Here is a 17,467-nt window from a genome sequence, read left to right as displayed (position 1 = left end):
AATATGAATAAGTTTAAAGTTTAAATCTATTACTTTTCTGAATAATTCACTTTGTAATTTTGTGTCATTTATGTAGCTATCCCTTTAACATAAAAACATGGTGGATACAATATTGGGGGAACTTAAGTATAATACACCATCTATATTGTCTCCAAAACCAAAGTACAATTGAATCAACTGCTCTAGATAGATAGATAGATAGATAGATAGATAGATAGATAGATAGATAGATAGATAGATAGATAGATAGATAGATAGATAGATAGATAGATAGATAGATTTTAATAATATTTTAAGAACTTCATTTAAGACACCCCAAAGAGAGGTCCATATCACCATAAGAGTAAGTATCATCAGTAAAATACAATAAAAAAGAATACAAAACATTTTAAAACATATTTAAAGAATAAAAAAAAACTTTAAACCAAATCTGACTATAGATGCAACTTTGCAGGGTGGCTCTATTACCCTGGCATCAATTTAACTCATGTCCCAAACGCATTATCTTTGCACAAAATTAAGATGTCGCCTCTTCTTTCTACATTATATCCTAAATATTTGTTTTAATATTTAATTCCCTTTTCCCCTCCTGACTTAACTTATTGCCTCCACTCATTACTTGTCTCATCTCACTCTTGCTTGCTTCCTCACTATCTTTCCTTCCTCGCTCGTTTCCTTCCCTCTCTCCTCGCTTCCTCTCCTCCTCGCCTGTTCCGTCCCACAATGCATTGTGTTCACTCGTTGGATCATGGACCAAAGCGGTAAGGAAAATGCCCAGTAAGGACGGCGTTAGCAAACTTCTTCTTTTACCTCTCTATATACGTGGATATGCATTTACAGCTGCTGTTATAACATCTTCCTCAGATAACCACACACCTCTCTTTCAGTGTACGAGCTCGCTGCGGTTTCCCGTTATCCGCCGGGGCAGCGCTGAAGCTAGCTCGGTCCAGGCTAGCTAGAAACGCTGGCTAGCGCTGCAATAAAGCTAAATCACTTCTGTTCACCCACGAGTCAACATTGAGTCTTGTAGAAACCCACGGGGACACACGTCGGGTTGCAGCTATGTGTGTGCAGCTGTGATATTGAATGCAGAGTGGTACATTTACCGTATGTTAGGAGGCGTAACCGAAAGCTGCTACTGAGTTGGGGCGCGAATGCTACCTGAGCAGTGTTAGCATGATGCTAACTGAGCTAGCTGAGATGTTGTTGCGATGGCTGCTGTCATAACTGAGAGCATGACTTCAAAATATTGGCAGGGATGTGAAAGTCTGACGTTGCTTCACAGGCTCTTCTCCAGAAAACAGTACATTTAAGTCCGTACCAGATGGATTTAGATAATGTAAACTCCGCTGGTTAGCTAAAAGTTACTAGAAGGTGTCATACTAGTGTGTAATATAATTTTAACATTGTCAATAAGCAGGCCACTGCTACACGCCCTGCTACAGTGCTTTTACAAATGCTGACTTCATGCATCTTTTCCTGTACACTACTTTTAAAAATAATGATCATGTCTCCATATGAGTTATGTTACATTATATTAGTTTGACTACTATTGCCATGAGAAATCCCTCATTTTGCAGGACCTCAGCTCTTTCTTAAATCATTTCAGATCTGTGCTCATCATTTACAAAGATTACTCAAAGTGTAACTGTACCTTCTTTTCTCTACAGACAATGATCTTCAAGGAAGCGACGGCTCTGGGAATTTGGGTGGCCCAGATGTTCGAAGACGAATCCCCATCAAACTCCTGAACAAGCAGCCCCTAAGGAGCAAACCTCCACCGCGCACACAGAGACCTGTCAGCAGGCCATCTAAAAGTGAGGGTGGAGAAAACGGTAGGCGCATGTTGCAGTCCCTCCTAGAACTGCATCTGAAGATAGTTATCCTATGAAGCACATTCTTAGTTGATGTGTGACAGTGTGCATCCTCAAATATGACAGCTGTTTAAAGTGGGCAATAGAAGTTATTTACACCTAATGCCATATCTTTTTTTCATTAATTTTATATTTGGTTTCTTGTTTTCCTTGATTGAAGAATTAAGCAGGATTAATACAGTAAGTGAAAAGACAGCTGCTATGTAACACAAATCATAATAGCTATATTATAGGAATTATAATCAATAACACTAACAAGTTGTAAAGGCGCATGTTTTTTGCTGACACTGACGGAGGCGATGACAAACCCAGGAAGTCTAATCTGAGACTGCAGCCAAAATAGTGTTGTGGGTATCTCTGAGTCAGTGCTGATGAAAGTTTGATCTCATGTCTTATTTCCCACTGTGTTTTCACTGATCTGCCAAAAGTCAAAAAGATGTTTAGACTTGACAGAAAAATTACAAAATTGTGTGTTGTTTGCCTGTTGTACCATAAGGCAATGTAACAAAGGGTACTTTACTTGGGATTCCCTGGGCCTTACTGTGGTTGGTATGTGGTGAATTACAAAAAAAAACAGTATACATTTCTTAACATGTAATTCTTAACATTTCTATATAGAACACAACATGACAACATTGTGTAGTTTAAGCTTTTACCACCAGAGGACACCACAGAATTACCTATGGCGAATATAGCAGACTCTCACACAATTTGATTAGTTGTTACTGGAAGTCTTGCTTTCCTCTAACAGAAGGTCAGCCATGAACAGCAGAGGACCATGACCTTTAAAAAAAGATTATGGTACTGCAAAAATTGCAGTAAAAGGCAGTAATTTAATATTAAGGTTCCATTCACGTTTTTGCTTACGTTGTTTTACGTAGATTGACGTGAGGAGTTTTATTTTTACCTGCTCAAACATGTTCAATTGGTTGATATTTTAGAGATATCTGTTATCATGAATAAACCACATTTGGACCACATCTACCAAAGACATGCAGTACTGCTTTGGGAGTTTGACTTTGAACGTCTTCCTGCTTCTATTCACTTTAATTACCTTCGATCTTTAACACTCGTGTCTTTTCTTTTCACAGATAACTTTGGCTTCAAGCAGGAGGACAGGTTTGATTGTGGTGCCAAAGCTGGTGATGTGTTTGCCACTCAGAGGAGATTTCCACAGCAACTATTTTGGGACTATAAGGTACATCCCACTGGATAACCAGGCCAAGACATTCAGCACACCTGTCTGTATCTTCATGCTGATAGTAAACACAGACACCTTCATTATCACTGCCTGGCACACCATAAGAGGAGCTGCACCTTCAGTCAAACTAGTTTGAACAGTTTTGTTGGGAATACACAGGTTAAGATGTGAAGTATAATGATACATGAAAAGTGTATTGATTATATTGATAGTGTTTGTGGGTGTTAGAATGAAGTTTGTGAGCCTAACTTCTTGATACTTTTCCAATAGTTACATTTGATCGGAGAAAGGGATGAAGTCCCAATTCACTTCTGTGATAAGTGTGGTCTCCCTATCCAGCTGTATGGACGGATGGTATGTACTTTGTCAATCTGACTGTTATCTGCACTTTCTTTTCTTTTTTTTTAACAGAACAGCTGATGTCTAACTCTGCCGCTCTTTCCTCCTCAGATCCCCTGTAAACACGTTTTCTGCTATGACTGTGCTTTGCTTCATGAGAAGAAAGGAGAGAAAATGTGCCCAGGGTGAGACAACTAGAGCCACCTTTTTCAATTTAATTATTATTGCACTGAACCTGCTGCAACAACATTATACTCAGAGGGAGGTGCAGTGTAGAGCTGCAACAATGAATTGATTAATCGCACAATAATCGGTTATTAAATTAATCAGCAACTATTTTGATAATTGAATAATCAGTTTGGATAGTCTTTTTTTTTAAAGAAAAGACAGAGTATCTCTTTGGTTTGTGGACAAAACAAGACATTTGAGGTCATCTTGTGCTTTGAAAAACACTGATTGACATTTTGTTAGTTGCAGCCCTAGTGCAGTGTTCAGCATCGTAGCCGCTGCTCTCCTGCTTCCTGCCTCTAACCCTCTGTCCCTGTGTTCAGCCTCACCCTGTACAACTGCACGGACCCGGTGCAGCGCATCGAGCAGTGCCAGCGCGGCCAGCTGTACATGTGCAGCGTGGTGCCGGGATGCAAGCGCACCTACCTGTCCCAGCGCGACCTGCAGGCCCACGTCAACCACCGCCACCTGCGGGCAGCCAAGTCGTCGGCGGGCCGCCAGGAGTCGGTGCACATGGCGCCGTCGTCCGACGTGTCGGAGCGTTTCCGCGTGCCCCCGCCCCACCTGCCCAAGAACCACGTCCACCTGCCCAACCCGCTGCAGCACGGCAGCCACGACCCCTACAGCCAGCCGCCGCCGCCCTCCGCCCACGAGGCCCCGCCCCCGACCTCCTCCCTCGGGCCTGAGACATTCCGCATCTCCACGGTAACGACCCGCAAGCACAGCAATCTCATCACCGTGCCGATCCAGGACGACTCCTCTTCCTCCCGGGAGCCCCACTCTGGCGGCCCGGGGCCCGGGCAGCCCCCCCCTCACCACCCGGGGGACTACCCCGGCCAGCCACCGGTGGTCTCCCACTCTCACCACATGATGGCGCCACCACAGCACTTTGGCCCCCCGCCCCCGCCCCCCCCTCCCATCAACCACCCCATGCAGCACCCCCCCCAAGGCTCCGGGACGCCACACATGGTGTACAACCAGGCCCCGCCTCCCCCCATGTCCACGGCCCCCCCACCCATCACTCCACCGCCCGGGCACATTATGGGCCAGATCCCCCCCTATATGAGCCACCCGCCCCCAGGACCTCCACCGCAACACAGCGGCCCCCCCGTCAACGCCCCCCCGCCCCATCACTACAACCCCAACTCCATGCAGCAGTTCCCCGAGGACCAGGGCACTCTCAGTCCCCCGTTCAACCAGCCAGGAGGGCTCAGTCCCGGGATGTGGCCCGCCCCGAGAGGGCCCCCACCCCCACGAATGCAAGGCCCCCCCCCCTCAGGGCCAGATGCCTGGACCACATCATCCAGATCAGGGCCGCTACCGGCCGTACTATCAGTAAACTGCCAACTGAATGGATGGGCGGCGCGGCGCGGCGCTCTGTGTCATTCTGTTCCTCACCACTTGTCTAAATAATGTGATAGTAAACCTCAGGGTTACAGGATGTAGGTAATTCATTTTGATAAAACTGCCCAGAGGCAAGTGCGTATGTGGTACACATTTTAGTTAACTGTACTGAACATCCCACTGAACATACTACAGACTCTGAGAACAAGAATGTCCCTTTTTTTAAAAGCTTATATTTCTGTATATATGTCAACCAAATTCATGCATATATACTGTACAATGAAAGATGTTAACTATGTCTCAATAAATTTTTAACAGTAGATTTCCACCTCACCTTTGTTTTATTCTTGTTCAGTAGTAGTAGTTAAAACATTTATACTATCAAATTAAACATTTTTGTTAATGTAGGTGAAATCATACAGAATGGACATCTTTAGAAAACTAGTATGGACATCTGGGAAAAGCTTTTGTCCATCCCCTGTCCATGTCTCACATCAACAGTCAGAACTGGAGGCGTCCTATTTTCAGGTTGTCTGTCCACCTCTCTGGTGGGCACAATGCCCCAGTGTTGGTTTATCAGGAGAAGGTCAGTGTGACCACACAAAGCACTTTTTAGCCAACAGACTTCATACACCAACTAATGACTAGATTTTGTATCAGTCTGGATAAACAGGGAGGTAGCATGAACTGAAAGAGGCGGGTATTAACACATCTTGGTCTACTTGTAAACGCATATTGAGAAGGTGCATTTTTTAAAGTTTGCAGTTTGTAATGCAAGATGGAAAACTCTGGTTTTGTGTTTTTTTGTGTGTGTTTTTTTTTATCAAGGCTGTTAAACCACTCTTGGTTTCCAATGCAACACAATTAGAGTATTTAAGATGTGTTCCAGCTGCTTTATTTAAACAGTATTTACAAATGGAGGGTTGAGTGTACATATGGCAAGGCAAGGCAATTTTATTTGTATAGCCCATTTTTGCAAACAGCTTTACATGGCATCATAACAACATCCTCTGCCCTTAAACTTTCACATCGACTGAGGAAAACCCCCGGAAACCTTTTAACAGGGAAAATTTGGAGAAACCTGAGGGTTTCCCCAAGTGTCAACACTTAAATGAAATCACAGACCGACATGGACGAACATTAAATGACAATACAGAGAAAAGTTGGAGCTACAAATGTTCTTATTTTGTTCCCTGAAATATTTATGTGACCGTTTCAATAAGAAAAAGAAGGTAGACTAACAAAGATCAGATCATCTGTAACCAAATTAAATTCTTCCTTTACTTAAACAGACAATAGACTGTGTGAATATTGATAAATGGCTCAGTGTAAACAGTATTTCAATATCATCTGCAAATTGATGCTCCTTCTCATGAGCGGATGTTGCTCTTCTAGAGTTGTGTATCTGTTATCTGTCAACAAAAAGAAGAAGAGACAATTAGTGCAGCATTAACTGCTGATTCCACATTAGATTACTGTCAGAGACCCAAGATGAGTGTACAGGGTTCATATCTGCTGTGTGGTGGTTTTCATTCTGCTTTCACCACATCCTGAATTCACGAATCCTGCTGCATTCAGAAGAAGTGATACTCTTCATATTTATCTGTAGTTTCTGCCCTGTTCCTGCGAGACCACAGGGTGATGTACTGTAACTGTAGTTAGTGTAACACACAAAAGAGTTCATCTTACCACCCAGCTTTTACTTTTGTCTTCCTGTTTGTCAAGCACGTGCAACATGGCGTCGTGAAGGCTCGGGAAGAACATGGAGGTCAGCACCTCATCGTCAAAGAACGCACACATGTGCAGTTTTTCCAGGAGGTACGCTGTCAACACACAGAGGCTGTATTTACTTTGTATATGAGCTGTAGAATTATTTCCCTCTCATTTACCTGTTCACATGCCAACCCTATGACTGGTTGATGACCTTACCTTGATGGCCTTACCTACTGATCTGTCTGAGAAGTGAGTTATAGGTTTGCACAGGTAAGACATAGTGAGACATAACAAGTGTCATCACTGATTCTATGATGAGAAACATTGATGAAACTCACCATCACACGCCACAATGTAAACATCCACATCGATTCGGATGAACTCTTTGAGCGCCTGTGGTGATAAGGAGCAATAAACAGAGGATTTCAATATATTACATCACAACCATGACGGCTACTGTCTCATCGTTTTATTATGTTCCCGTGTAGATGATTATCTGACTATCATCCAACAGATCTCTGCCACTGTTGACTCATCGGCTGTCTTTTACTGTGCTACAGCCATGTAACAGAGTACATTTACTGTAAGAACAAATGAAGATTCTTGTACTTTATTTTCTACTTCAAAACTTTTCAATGTCTGAAAGATTTTAAAATGATCCGATATTTCACCCAAAATCTCAACCTTTCTTTCAACCCCTCGGATTTATCTTAGGGTCATGAAGTCCTTTTGGCCATCAACCATACTCCACCTCATTGATAATTTAAGGGGATAGTTCAACATTTTGGCAAATTGGCCCATTGCCATAATCCCTATAGTCATAGCAGTAGGTTTGTTACCTTTAATTGTTGGTGCAAGCTGTTTTTAGAACGACGTAGCAGAGCTGCGAGCTGCTCAGAGCTACGCTACGGAAGCTAATGGGAATTCTTGGTTTCCCTCATCAAGCCCATCAAATACACAATCCAACAACTCCAAAACGCTTGTGACCTGCACATTCACCACGCTATGAGATAATAACACAACATTACGAGACAGAGTTGTTTCAGTTTGTTTCAATGCAGAGACTGCTTGCCGAAAAACTGCCTCCGACGGGAACGCGCATCAGTGGTTTTGCATGAATTTACCTCGAAAACAACTCTGTCTGGTAACGTTGTGTTATTATCTTATAGCGTGGTGAATGTGCAGGTCACAACTTGTCTGTGAGGATTGTGTATTTGATGAGTTTGATGTGGGAAACCAAGAATTCCCATTAGCCTCCGTAGCGTAGCTCTGAGCAGCTCACGGCTCTGCTCCGCCGTTCTAAAAATAGCTTGCACTGATAGTTAAAGGTAGCGAACCTACTCCTAAAACTATAGGGATTATGGCAATGGGCCAATTTGCCAAATGTTGAACTATCCCTTTAACGCTGTTAGAAGATTAAAGAAGCATTTTCCTGATATTATCACATAAATACATGGCTACTTTTACTATTCTGGAATTACAGGTTATTATGCATATATTAAGTCTTTCGACAATAAAGCAGTACAATGTCTGATTCTGTGAGCACTGTGAATACTGTGAGGCTCAGAGTCTTCTCTCCTCTGATTGGCTGACACCAACCTGTTGTTACTAGAGGTCCTGAGAGAGGAGATGGAAAACTACGCTGTGGCATTTTTTAAAAATAGATTTTCAGATAAAATCATTGATATGTAAAACACAGGAGAAGAGTAAATACCTCCTCCATCAGTGGTGAACTACTGGGGCTAAACTGTGTCCAGATACTGGTAGCATAAACATTTCCTGCATCATATTAGAAGGGCTGCAGCCAGTATCAGTGATTAGAGATTATTTGCATTTTATCTGTACAGTCAGATAAAGACAGTTTTATGACAGTACAGTAGCCGGTAGCACTGCATGCAACTGAAAGGCCCTTATTCTTTTTCTTCCTTTTTTTTTTTACCATTTTGAGTCCTTTCATGGCCGAGACGTCCAGGAAGGAGACGGCAGAGAAGTCCAGGATCAGGCTGTGGAGCTCCACTCTGGGAACGCTGATGTTAGCGGGAAGCTCGGCGTTCCAGTTCATCCGGAAAGGAAGGCCCCTGAGGTCAGTGGGCAGATCTAACTCCTCCGTGTCCACGTCGGCCTCATCGGTTGTTTTGATAAACATATCTGCGAAACCACTCTGTCGGGCAAACGAGTGAAAGTGGGCTTAAAGGGGTTTTTAAAGAGAACAATTCTGAGTGTGAATCATACTTTCCGCGCTCCAGTTTGTGGCAGCGTCACGTCTCACCCCTGTAATGTGATCACCCTTTTCCTCCAATAGTTTCTTGATTTTCCTGACAGCCTTGTTCCTCTTCCTCAAAACTCTCAAGGGGTTAAATCCAACCTGAAAGAAACAAGTGTTGATGCCACGTTCACGTCATACACGGTCACATATTGAGAATTACTAAACAAAAGTTTTACATACAGCTTCTTCAAGCTTTTGTCTGAAGAACTCTATATTGGCGAAGAAGAGAGGAGAGGGAATCCTGAAGACTTTAACTCCCTCTGGTTCATTTATCTGAGGAAGAAAAGCATCAGGATCAAACAAAGAATTCACAGTGACACAATGACATTAAAAGAAAACCTTGGGAAAACATTACAACACTCATCAGAATATAGGAACAACAAACTCCCCTGTAATATTCAAATATAGTTACAACAGCAGAGTGTGTGGTTTAATGTATTTACATTTAGGTAATCTTTGCGATCCCTGTAGAAGTCCGTCCCAGGGATGTTAGCCAAGACAGAGCAGCGCGGACTGGAGGGACATGAAGAGGATTTTACATCACAATGATATTGGTCTGTGTAAGTCAGAGGGTAAAAAGCATTAAGATAAATCATAAAAAAGGATTATTACTATTATAATTAATTATTTGGTCTTTCAGATCATCATTATGTGGTATGACCCCAGTGTCAAGAAAGTAAACATGACAAAAACCTCGCCTTTGTCAGTATATAAATAATTTGATATTCAATCCAAATTAAGAACTGGGAGTTGGGAAATGCCTCTCAGGTTGACTGGTGTTTCCTACACTAAGAGATTTCAAGTGGCAATTGGGATTTTTTAAATTATTGGGCTCAAAGGAGTACACATATTAGTACTTGTATGCACATTTTAAAGATTATTACAGCAAATCACTACGTAGACAATGCACTATATAGTATACATGGAGTGACAGGTATAAAAACGTCATGAAGACTTGAAAAAGACAACAAACGTTTTTGGTGATTGTGCATAATTTGGACAGTGAATGAATGAATGAAATGGTCTAATAATTACAACTGAGTCCGGAAGACAACAGTGAGCAGCTCCACTCCCAGGCCCACGGCCAGCCCGATGTCCAGGCCCAGCAGGGTGGCACCCAGGCAAGTTCCCACCCACACAACCTGCAGAAACACACCGTGGTTCACTGACTTCCACTGACAGATAATCGACTGTTGCGGTCAGTGACTAATGGCTGGACAATATGGACATAATGCGAACACCTACACATTCAAGTTTGTCCCTCCTCCACAGGTACAGGATTTCTCTGAACTGCATCAGCATGCCCTTCAGGTTGACGATCACCAAGGCACCCAGGACAGACTGAGGTCACAATAGATATAAGTGAATGACTGAATAAGTGTGTGTAAAGTATTTCTCTATTTTTTCTTTATTACCTTCTATTAATTCATATGAAAAAAATTTGGCAGAAACAACAATATCAACAAATACATTTGCCTTTCACGGCTTCTTTCTATCAATATTGATTTCCACATAAGATACACTGAGCCAAACGAACCACACTGCTGCCATAAGTCACAGTAGAATGAAGTCTCACCCTGGGAAGTGGCTCAAGCAGGAAACTCAGTGCCAGAATTACAATCAATGACATCATGGCGGAGATCAAGCCTGCTAACTGTTAAAAAAAAAGAGTTAATGTTTGATTTCAAGATGTCAGTGAAAGAAAATTATGACATAATTACCGTAATATGACGACTGGGTATGAAGTGATGCTTACGATAAACTATAAACTATCACGGAGGTGCGACTGTGTTCTCTGACCTGTGTTTTGCCTCCTGAGCTCTCCTGCACGGCTGTTCTGGAGAGCGCTGTGCTGGCGGCAAACGACCTGAAGCTGGCGCCGAACATGTTGCTAATCCCAAACGCTATGAGCTCCTGGGATCAAACAGTGAGGGGTGACTGTCATTTACCTCTCTGATAATGGACAGTTGTGATAGCTCATACCTAACCATGACATCAGAGCAATAACTTGTATGAATAATGTTCATGACCACTTAATCGAGGAAAGGTTGTATTCATAACTCACTTGATTGCCATCAATAGTGTAATCATGTTTGATGGAGTAGACTTTGGCCACGGAGAAGGCCACAGCAAACCCCACTATGGCAACAGGGAAGGCCTCCACAGCAGTCCTCTCAAACACCTCCAGATTAGGTGCAATGGGAGTCAGAGAGCTGAAACATAATTGTGTCTACATTTAAATCCTCTGAATTTCATGATGGGGAAAAAAAATCAGCAAACAGATTCACTGATTGTGGAGAAGTTGGAACTCACCTACTATTCATTTGCCCAACAACTTCAACATCATATTTCCCCTCGAAGTCGAAGCCGTACGACACTCCACAGGCTATGACAGTCTGAGTGAATAGAAAAAACATCTGGAGGTTTCTGGAAAAACTGCTATCAAGTCATTATGGTAGAAACAACACATTTGTAGAAATTTAAATCTTATTTGAAGCAGAGAACTTATGTGGCAACACTGAGTTGTCTTTTTGTTGTGTGCTTCCATAATTTACTTAATTAGACTTTATTTTGGAAACACTCCTATATCAGTGTGTTCAAAAGCTTTCCCTTAAGCCTTTGAACTCCTTATCTTGTGTATTTGAGGGTTATCTGTTCTCAGTTCAAAATATGACTTATCATAGTGAATGCATTGCTATGAGCTGAAACCCAAAGGTGAGAAATAAACTGTATGATCTTCACAATGTTTTGGAAGAGTTCCTATAAGGAAATGCAACATATTATCACCAATTACTGTCTAATTCAGTTGATATTGTCTTATGTTACCTATCAGAGGCGATTCTCTGGGAACATGATGTTATAAATTCATAACATATGTGAAATACCCATATTTCATATGGGTGAAATACCCATAGTAAAATTCTATATGGACATATAACACTGATGCAACCATATACAGTATGTCAACAATAAACTGTCAATTTAAAGTTTGAAATCTATGTACTTATATACATTTTTTTTCTATCTTCTATCTTCCCATTGTGGGAAAGTGGCCATACTGTTTAAAACACCAACATACAGTATACTCACAGGCTTAGCCATATTTGTAAACATATTGTCAATATGTGAAATAATTTCCATACATAGAATAGATAGTCATTCATTATCATGTAAATACAGTGTATTACACATGCTATGACAGATCAGTAGTGTCATAACTTGACCTCACCATGATAACCTCTATGGGGATTGGCACCGGCAGCTTGGCTTTGTATTTGTCATTCAGCTCCTTCACAATGAACACCACCACCATGATCACTATGGACGTGACCAAGTCACAGATGTTGGTAGCGGTGATCTGACCAAAGATATGCTCCAGGGTCTATGTCAAAGAAGCAAACATATTTCATCACCACATGACTTACAATGAGAGTTTTACATTTCACTTCAAGATGGGAGAATTCAATGACCAAACATGAAATCATGAAAAAACAACAACTATAGAACTGAAAACTCTCTCTGTGTACTTGTGCATTTGTGGTATAAATTATTTGCACCATAGAACTTATAGAGAAAAAGTATTAGGGACATTTAACACCATTACAATAGCTTATTGTGTGTATCTATAAACATGAGCATGACCAACTACCTGTCAGCTTGAACAAGTGTTGGACGCTTTCACAAGGAGACAAACTATTGGTTGCTCTAGCCTGGCTGTTTTCCCTGTTTCCAGTATTTGTGCTAAGCTAAGATAATCAACTAAGTAACTGCTTCGTATTTACTGCCCACAAATGAAAATGGTACTGAACTTCTCTTTAAATAAAGTTAAAAAACAAATAAGTGCATTAGTGTGGTGCCAATAAGTGTATGTATAGGAGGTGAAGTCAGCAGATGTGTCTCTAGTTGTAGTATCCCTGGTTCCTGTTGTCCATCCACTGTCTCCCTTATGGACTCATACTGCCTGGATCATGAAAACACTGAGAAAGCTGTCACATGTTGGACTTACATATACGATAGAGAGTATGCCGCTGATGCCTGGAACAGTCAGTCCCAACACAAACTTGAGCTGGGACACCAGGATGTGGACGGCAGCTGCTGTGGTGAAGCCGGACACCAGGGTGTCTGACAGGTACACGACGATGAAGCCCACCTGCAGCAGACCCATGGCCAGCTGCACGGGACAGAACACACACCTGGTGAGAGAACGAATGCCTCGCAGCACAACATGTAGATCGGCAGGGGATCATCCCTATGTTCCCCGGGTCCTATATGTTCCCCACTTTGTATGGGACCGGGGAACATAGAACCCTTTTTCTAAAAAAGGGTCCTATCTTCCCCGTTTTTCCCCAAAAGGACCCCGGGAACATGCAATTTTTGTACCCATACCTGGAAGAGGAGTTGTGAGTGACTATTTTTGAGTGAGAAGTTGATTTGTGAAGAAGTGTAGGCTAATTGTCCCATTGGTTGGGTTTAGGCAATAAAGAAAGGAGTTGGTTAAGTTTAGTAAAAAGACCAGGTTAGAGGCTAGACAGACCAGATAGATAGAGAGAGTCCATCGACCAGCAACAGTGGGGAACTATGTTCCCTAGTATGTATTGCGACCGGGGAACATAGGACCTTTTTTGGTAAAAACGGGGAACATAGGACAGATTTTCAAAAAGAGGGTCCTATATTCACCGATAGGGGAACATAGGACCCGGGGAATTAGGTACGCTCCCGATCGGCAGCAACAGAGTCAAGTCTACCTGGAAAATCCCCATGAGGAAGGTCATAGAGGAGGCCACCATGACCCTCTGCTGCTCCGGGGTCAGATTCTCAAAACCTGTGATATTTGCTGGTTCTCCATCCTGCGGCACCAGGGTGTCCACCACGGCACCGACCATCAGGCTCAGGACAGGGAAGGACCCTACAGGGACAAGGGCATGGGTGGGTGGAGAGAATGCTGTTAAAGCCCATCATCATATCAGCTTATCTACAAAAAGGATAAGATCAACGTAAGGATAAGATCAACAGTGATATGTTCCAAGTTTACAGATGGAAAAGTGTTTTTATTACTCCAGGAAAGCTGTGGAAGGTTCAATTCAAAATGAAGTTAGGTAATACAATCTCTTACTTCACTTGTCAAAAGAAATGTTTTGTAGAGACCGAGGACTGGGTGACATACCTACAGATATGTGTCTTGATGTACCAAAGACGAAGTATGTGAGCATGGGGAAGAAAGCCGTGTAGAGTCCGTAAATTGGAGGCAGCGAAGCCAGTAGAGAGAAAGCCAGTCCTGTACAAGACCATAAAAAACCACAAGCTGGTGTTGATGTTGGAAACAATAGTATACAGGTTTAATGTAAAATAACTAGGGAGAAAACAAATGATCATGAGAGTTTACCAAGAAACTACCAAGTAGCTACTTGTGTTTAAAGAACAAAAAGAAAATGTGAGATAACATGCTGGAGACATTAACATAGACAAAAACATGGTAAAATCATTTGAGCATCTCTGAGACTGTAGTCAGGCACTGTGGCACTTGAAGCTAAATAATGTTGGCATGACTAAGCTAAAATGCTGCTGTCCAGCAGATTGAATGTTTTATCACGTTCATGACCTGACTTTAGTGTGTTATGTTGTTGATTTGCTAACTTTTGATGAGTACCAGTAGTACAAATACAAAGTACAAAAAAGGCGGAAGTGAATGTAATTATAGGAATCATGACCATAAACCAAAGTGCTAGATATGAGTTTCACGTTCACTAGGGCTCTTCATATCTATAGGTAAACAAACAATAGGCCTACATAATGACTCAGTTGAAAATTGATGCTGGAAAACAAACCAAAAATACAGATGTAATCTAATTTGTTGTTACTGATAGCAATAGATTGTGTAGCCTACCAATACAGAAGTGTTTATTGATCCCATACAAGGATACCGAAGCTTAGAATCTGACACTGGACATTTGGCTGCTGTCACAAAGAGCTGTAACATAACAGCAGTTAATAATTCAGTATTTGATCAATCAATACGAGTTGCCTTGAATGCACCTCCAATAACAGGAGTTTCCAGTCACAGTCTCCTCACCTTGCATGATGGCCACCAGTCCAGTGCTGATCCCAGACACCACGTCGCCCAGCAGCCACTCTCTCACTCTGTAGATCCTCAGCCAGCCGATGATGGGCAGAAAAGAGAGTACGGCGTTCTTGGCGCGTTTTGAATCACATCTGTAGTACACAAGCACAAAGAGTGTAAAACTCAAAGACCACAATCCTCTCTGTGTGTCTGTGTAACCAGGAGCCACTTACTTCAGATACTCTTTCACATGGCCACAGATGGTCTTACGGGCCCTGTATATCTTTTTGTGATCTTCATCAAAGCTGTCCTCGGAGTACACGTTTCTGGCCACCACATACTTTTTCCTAGAAGTCGCCATCCTCACACCTTGGGGGTGCGATCTGATCCGCGTGTAGCGCTGAAAGATTCTGGAGATGGATCCCTCTGAGAACCTTTGCTCCCTGCGTAGTGGGTTGTGTCTATCTAATCTCTGATATCATTTTCATCACTGCCAGTTTTGTCTCAACTTGGTTGAATCATTAACACGAGTGCATTGTGATTCATTGTGTTGATATGCCATAAAGAGTTTCATGTTATTTGCTTGTGGGCTTGTCGTAATGTTTATAAGAGGTTTTTGGTACAGCTATTTCCTATGTATGTAGTATGTATGTGGACACCTATGTTTTTTTTTAAACTTTTGGCTTTATTAGTATTTCTTTGATAGGAGAAGTGTGTAAAACAGAGTTTAGGACTACAGGAAAAGCTGTGGCCAGAATATTTTAAAAATCCATGTTGTGCATGAATGCAAGAGCTTGTGTCTAATGATTATTCTCTCTCCTTCCATTCAAGTGAAGATATCTCTACAGCATTTGATGAGATTGCAGTTTACCTACTTAAAATGGACCAAAAATAATCCACATCCACATTTCTTAACGGCAGGAGGCCAGGTCTTTCTTCAGGCAGCTCTGCCAACTTCTGTTCACCCATCGTTCCCCTATAACATCTGGAGACAGCGGAGGAGAGAACCTTTGTGGCAGCAGTATTATGGTTGGTGATCCAATACTTCTGTTGTAGTCTGAAGAAGGTGATTTCTTCCACAACCTCCTAGTTGCTCATGGATGTGATGTAAAATCAGAGTGGAGATGTGATGATCTTCACCAAGAATAACTAGATGTTTCTAAGCATGCTTTGCTGAATCCTCCTCCCACCCTCAAGAGCTACCGTGCTGGATCACGTTTGTAAATGGGACTACCTTTCTTCTCTCCAGATGTTCCCCTTGTTCAGACAAAATATTTAATCAGAGAATCTTTACAACCAGCAGAACCCAACAAAGCCTTTTCTGCTGTGTCAACATCTTCAGTGGACAACATCTGAACACCCAGTGTGATTCTGAAATGATGCATCTCATTTGTTCTTCTGTTGAGTTGTGTCAAGTTCACTACTGGACACAGAAGCTTGTATTTCTCTTCTCTTCGACTCAATATCTGCGACAGCTTTCTCAACTGGTGACACCATGCAATTGAGACTTACTGCTTTTACCATGTCCCATATAAGAGAAACAGATCATCACCTGGTTTGTTGCAGTCCATCCGTGTTCTCTCCTTCATTTTTGAGAAGAAGGTCTGGGCCATGAATCCATCTGCTGCATGTAAGGAGGTACTCAGCCTCCGCTGGGTCCTGCTTTGTTCCAGTCTTTCCATTGTGATGAGTTCATACACTGAGCTGACCATGGAAAAGATGTCCTGTCTTGTTGATGGGCTTTCCTGGATGGGATCTTGAGGAAGACTGTCTCTATCTGAGTCCAAGTCCAAGCCTTGTTCCATGTCAGTGGACTTCAACACTGCCCTGCTGATGTTGATCCAACTGGTATGCAGCTGTCGTGGCCACTGAAGACACGGACATTGAGCAATCATCCACATAAAAGTTGCCTTTGATGGTGTCACTCACTCACATGTGCTGGGAAATTTGCTCTGGTGTCCTCAGCAGTTTTCCTTAAAGTGAAACGAGCACAGCCGGGTGATGATACTGCACCATACTCATGAACAGTCATCCTGTATTACAGTGGGATCTTGTATCAGTTAACCATTCGGCCACCACAGGAAGGGAAGAAGGTCTATTGCTTCAAGCAAGGTACATTGCTTGAATGCCACCCATCACTGCCACAGTTTCTTGGTGAACCTTGCGAGGACAAAGCGTTCATGCAGAGGCTTTTCTCTTTGATGGCTTGTGTTGACAGTTCTTAGCCAGTTCTGCAGGTTGCCCCTTGGTATACCTTTCCAAATAATACAGCGTTTGCTCCTTGGTCATTTGCAGCCACTTATTAACTTTTTGCATTATGCCTCTGTTGATTTCAATGACTCATGCAACTCCATGCTTTCATTCATCTTTATTTGGAATTCTCAGTTACTCATACCCTTGGTAAAGTTTAGTTTGTCTTTTACCAAGCACATCAGTCCTACAGT

At 42.3% G+C, this 17,467-nt stretch overlaps 2 protein-coding genes across 2 annotated transcripts; one reads left to right on the top strand and one right to left on the bottom strand.

The window, feature by feature from the left end:
- The first annotated feature begins 658 nt into the window (after nt 1–658).
- cbll1 (Cbl proto-oncogene-like 1, E3 ubiquitin protein ligase) lies at nt 659–5,306 on the top strand. The gene is given in 7 exon segments (XM_085769688.1): nt 659–761; nt 1,671–1,835; nt 2,966–3,072; nt 3,346–3,429; nt 3,526–3,599; nt 3,966–4,908; nt 4,910–5,306. Coding segments are annotated over 7 exon segments (1,458 nt in total). The 5' UTR covers nt 659–748; the 3' UTR covers nt 4,982–5,306.
- Nucleotides 5,307–6,084: 778 nt separating this feature from the next.
- LOC146962899 (chloride anion exchanger-like) lies at nt 6,085–15,490 on the bottom strand. Its single transcript, XM_085769682.1, has 19 exons — nt 15,257–15,490; nt 15,036–15,175; nt 14,130–14,240; nt 13,711–13,871; nt 12,972–13,136; nt 12,195–12,347; nt 11,279–11,361; nt 11,031–11,178; nt 10,766–10,879; nt 10,542–10,619; nt 10,211–10,306; nt 10,001–10,107; nt 9,409–9,478; nt 9,146–9,238; nt 8,969–9,064; nt 8,639–8,860; nt 7,038–7,092; nt 6,676–6,809; nt 6,085–6,398 (listed from the first exon to the last, which is right to left on the bottom strand). Exons 1-19 carry the CDS (start codon nt 15,382–15,384, stop codon nt 6,378–6,380), a joined length of 2,175 nt encoding a protein of 724 aa, XP_085625808.1. The 5' UTR covers nt 15,385–15,490; the 3' UTR covers nt 6,085–6,377.
- Between the last annotated feature and the right edge of the window lie 1,977 nt (nt 15,491–17,467).

The sequence above is a fragment of the Trachurus japonicus genome, chromosome 23 (assembly GCF_045865225.1).
Source record: "Trachurus japonicus isolate A0001 chromosome 23, Traja_1.0".
Classification (NCBI taxonomy): Eukaryota; Metazoa; Chordata; class Actinopteri; order Carangiformes; family Carangidae; genus Trachurus; species Trachurus japonicus.
Note: the sequence above shows the minus strand (reverse complement) of the source record. Positions and strands in the feature narration are given on the sequence as shown.

Excerpts from the sequence above, each read along its gene's own strand:
- LOC146962899 (XM_085769682.1), bottom strand. The coding sequence starts at position 15,384 with ATGGCGACTTCTAGGAAAAAGTATGTGGTGGCCAGAAACGTGTACTCC. Across the intron at positions 15,176-15,256 it reads CATGTGAAAGAGTATCTGAA|ATGTGATTCAAAACGCGCCA; the intron begins GTAAGTGGCTCC and ends TGTGTACTACAG. Across the intron at positions 6,810-7,037 it reads TTACATTGTGGCGTGTGATG|CGTACCTCCTGGAAAAACTG; the intron begins GTGAGTTTCATC and ends GTGTGTTGACAG.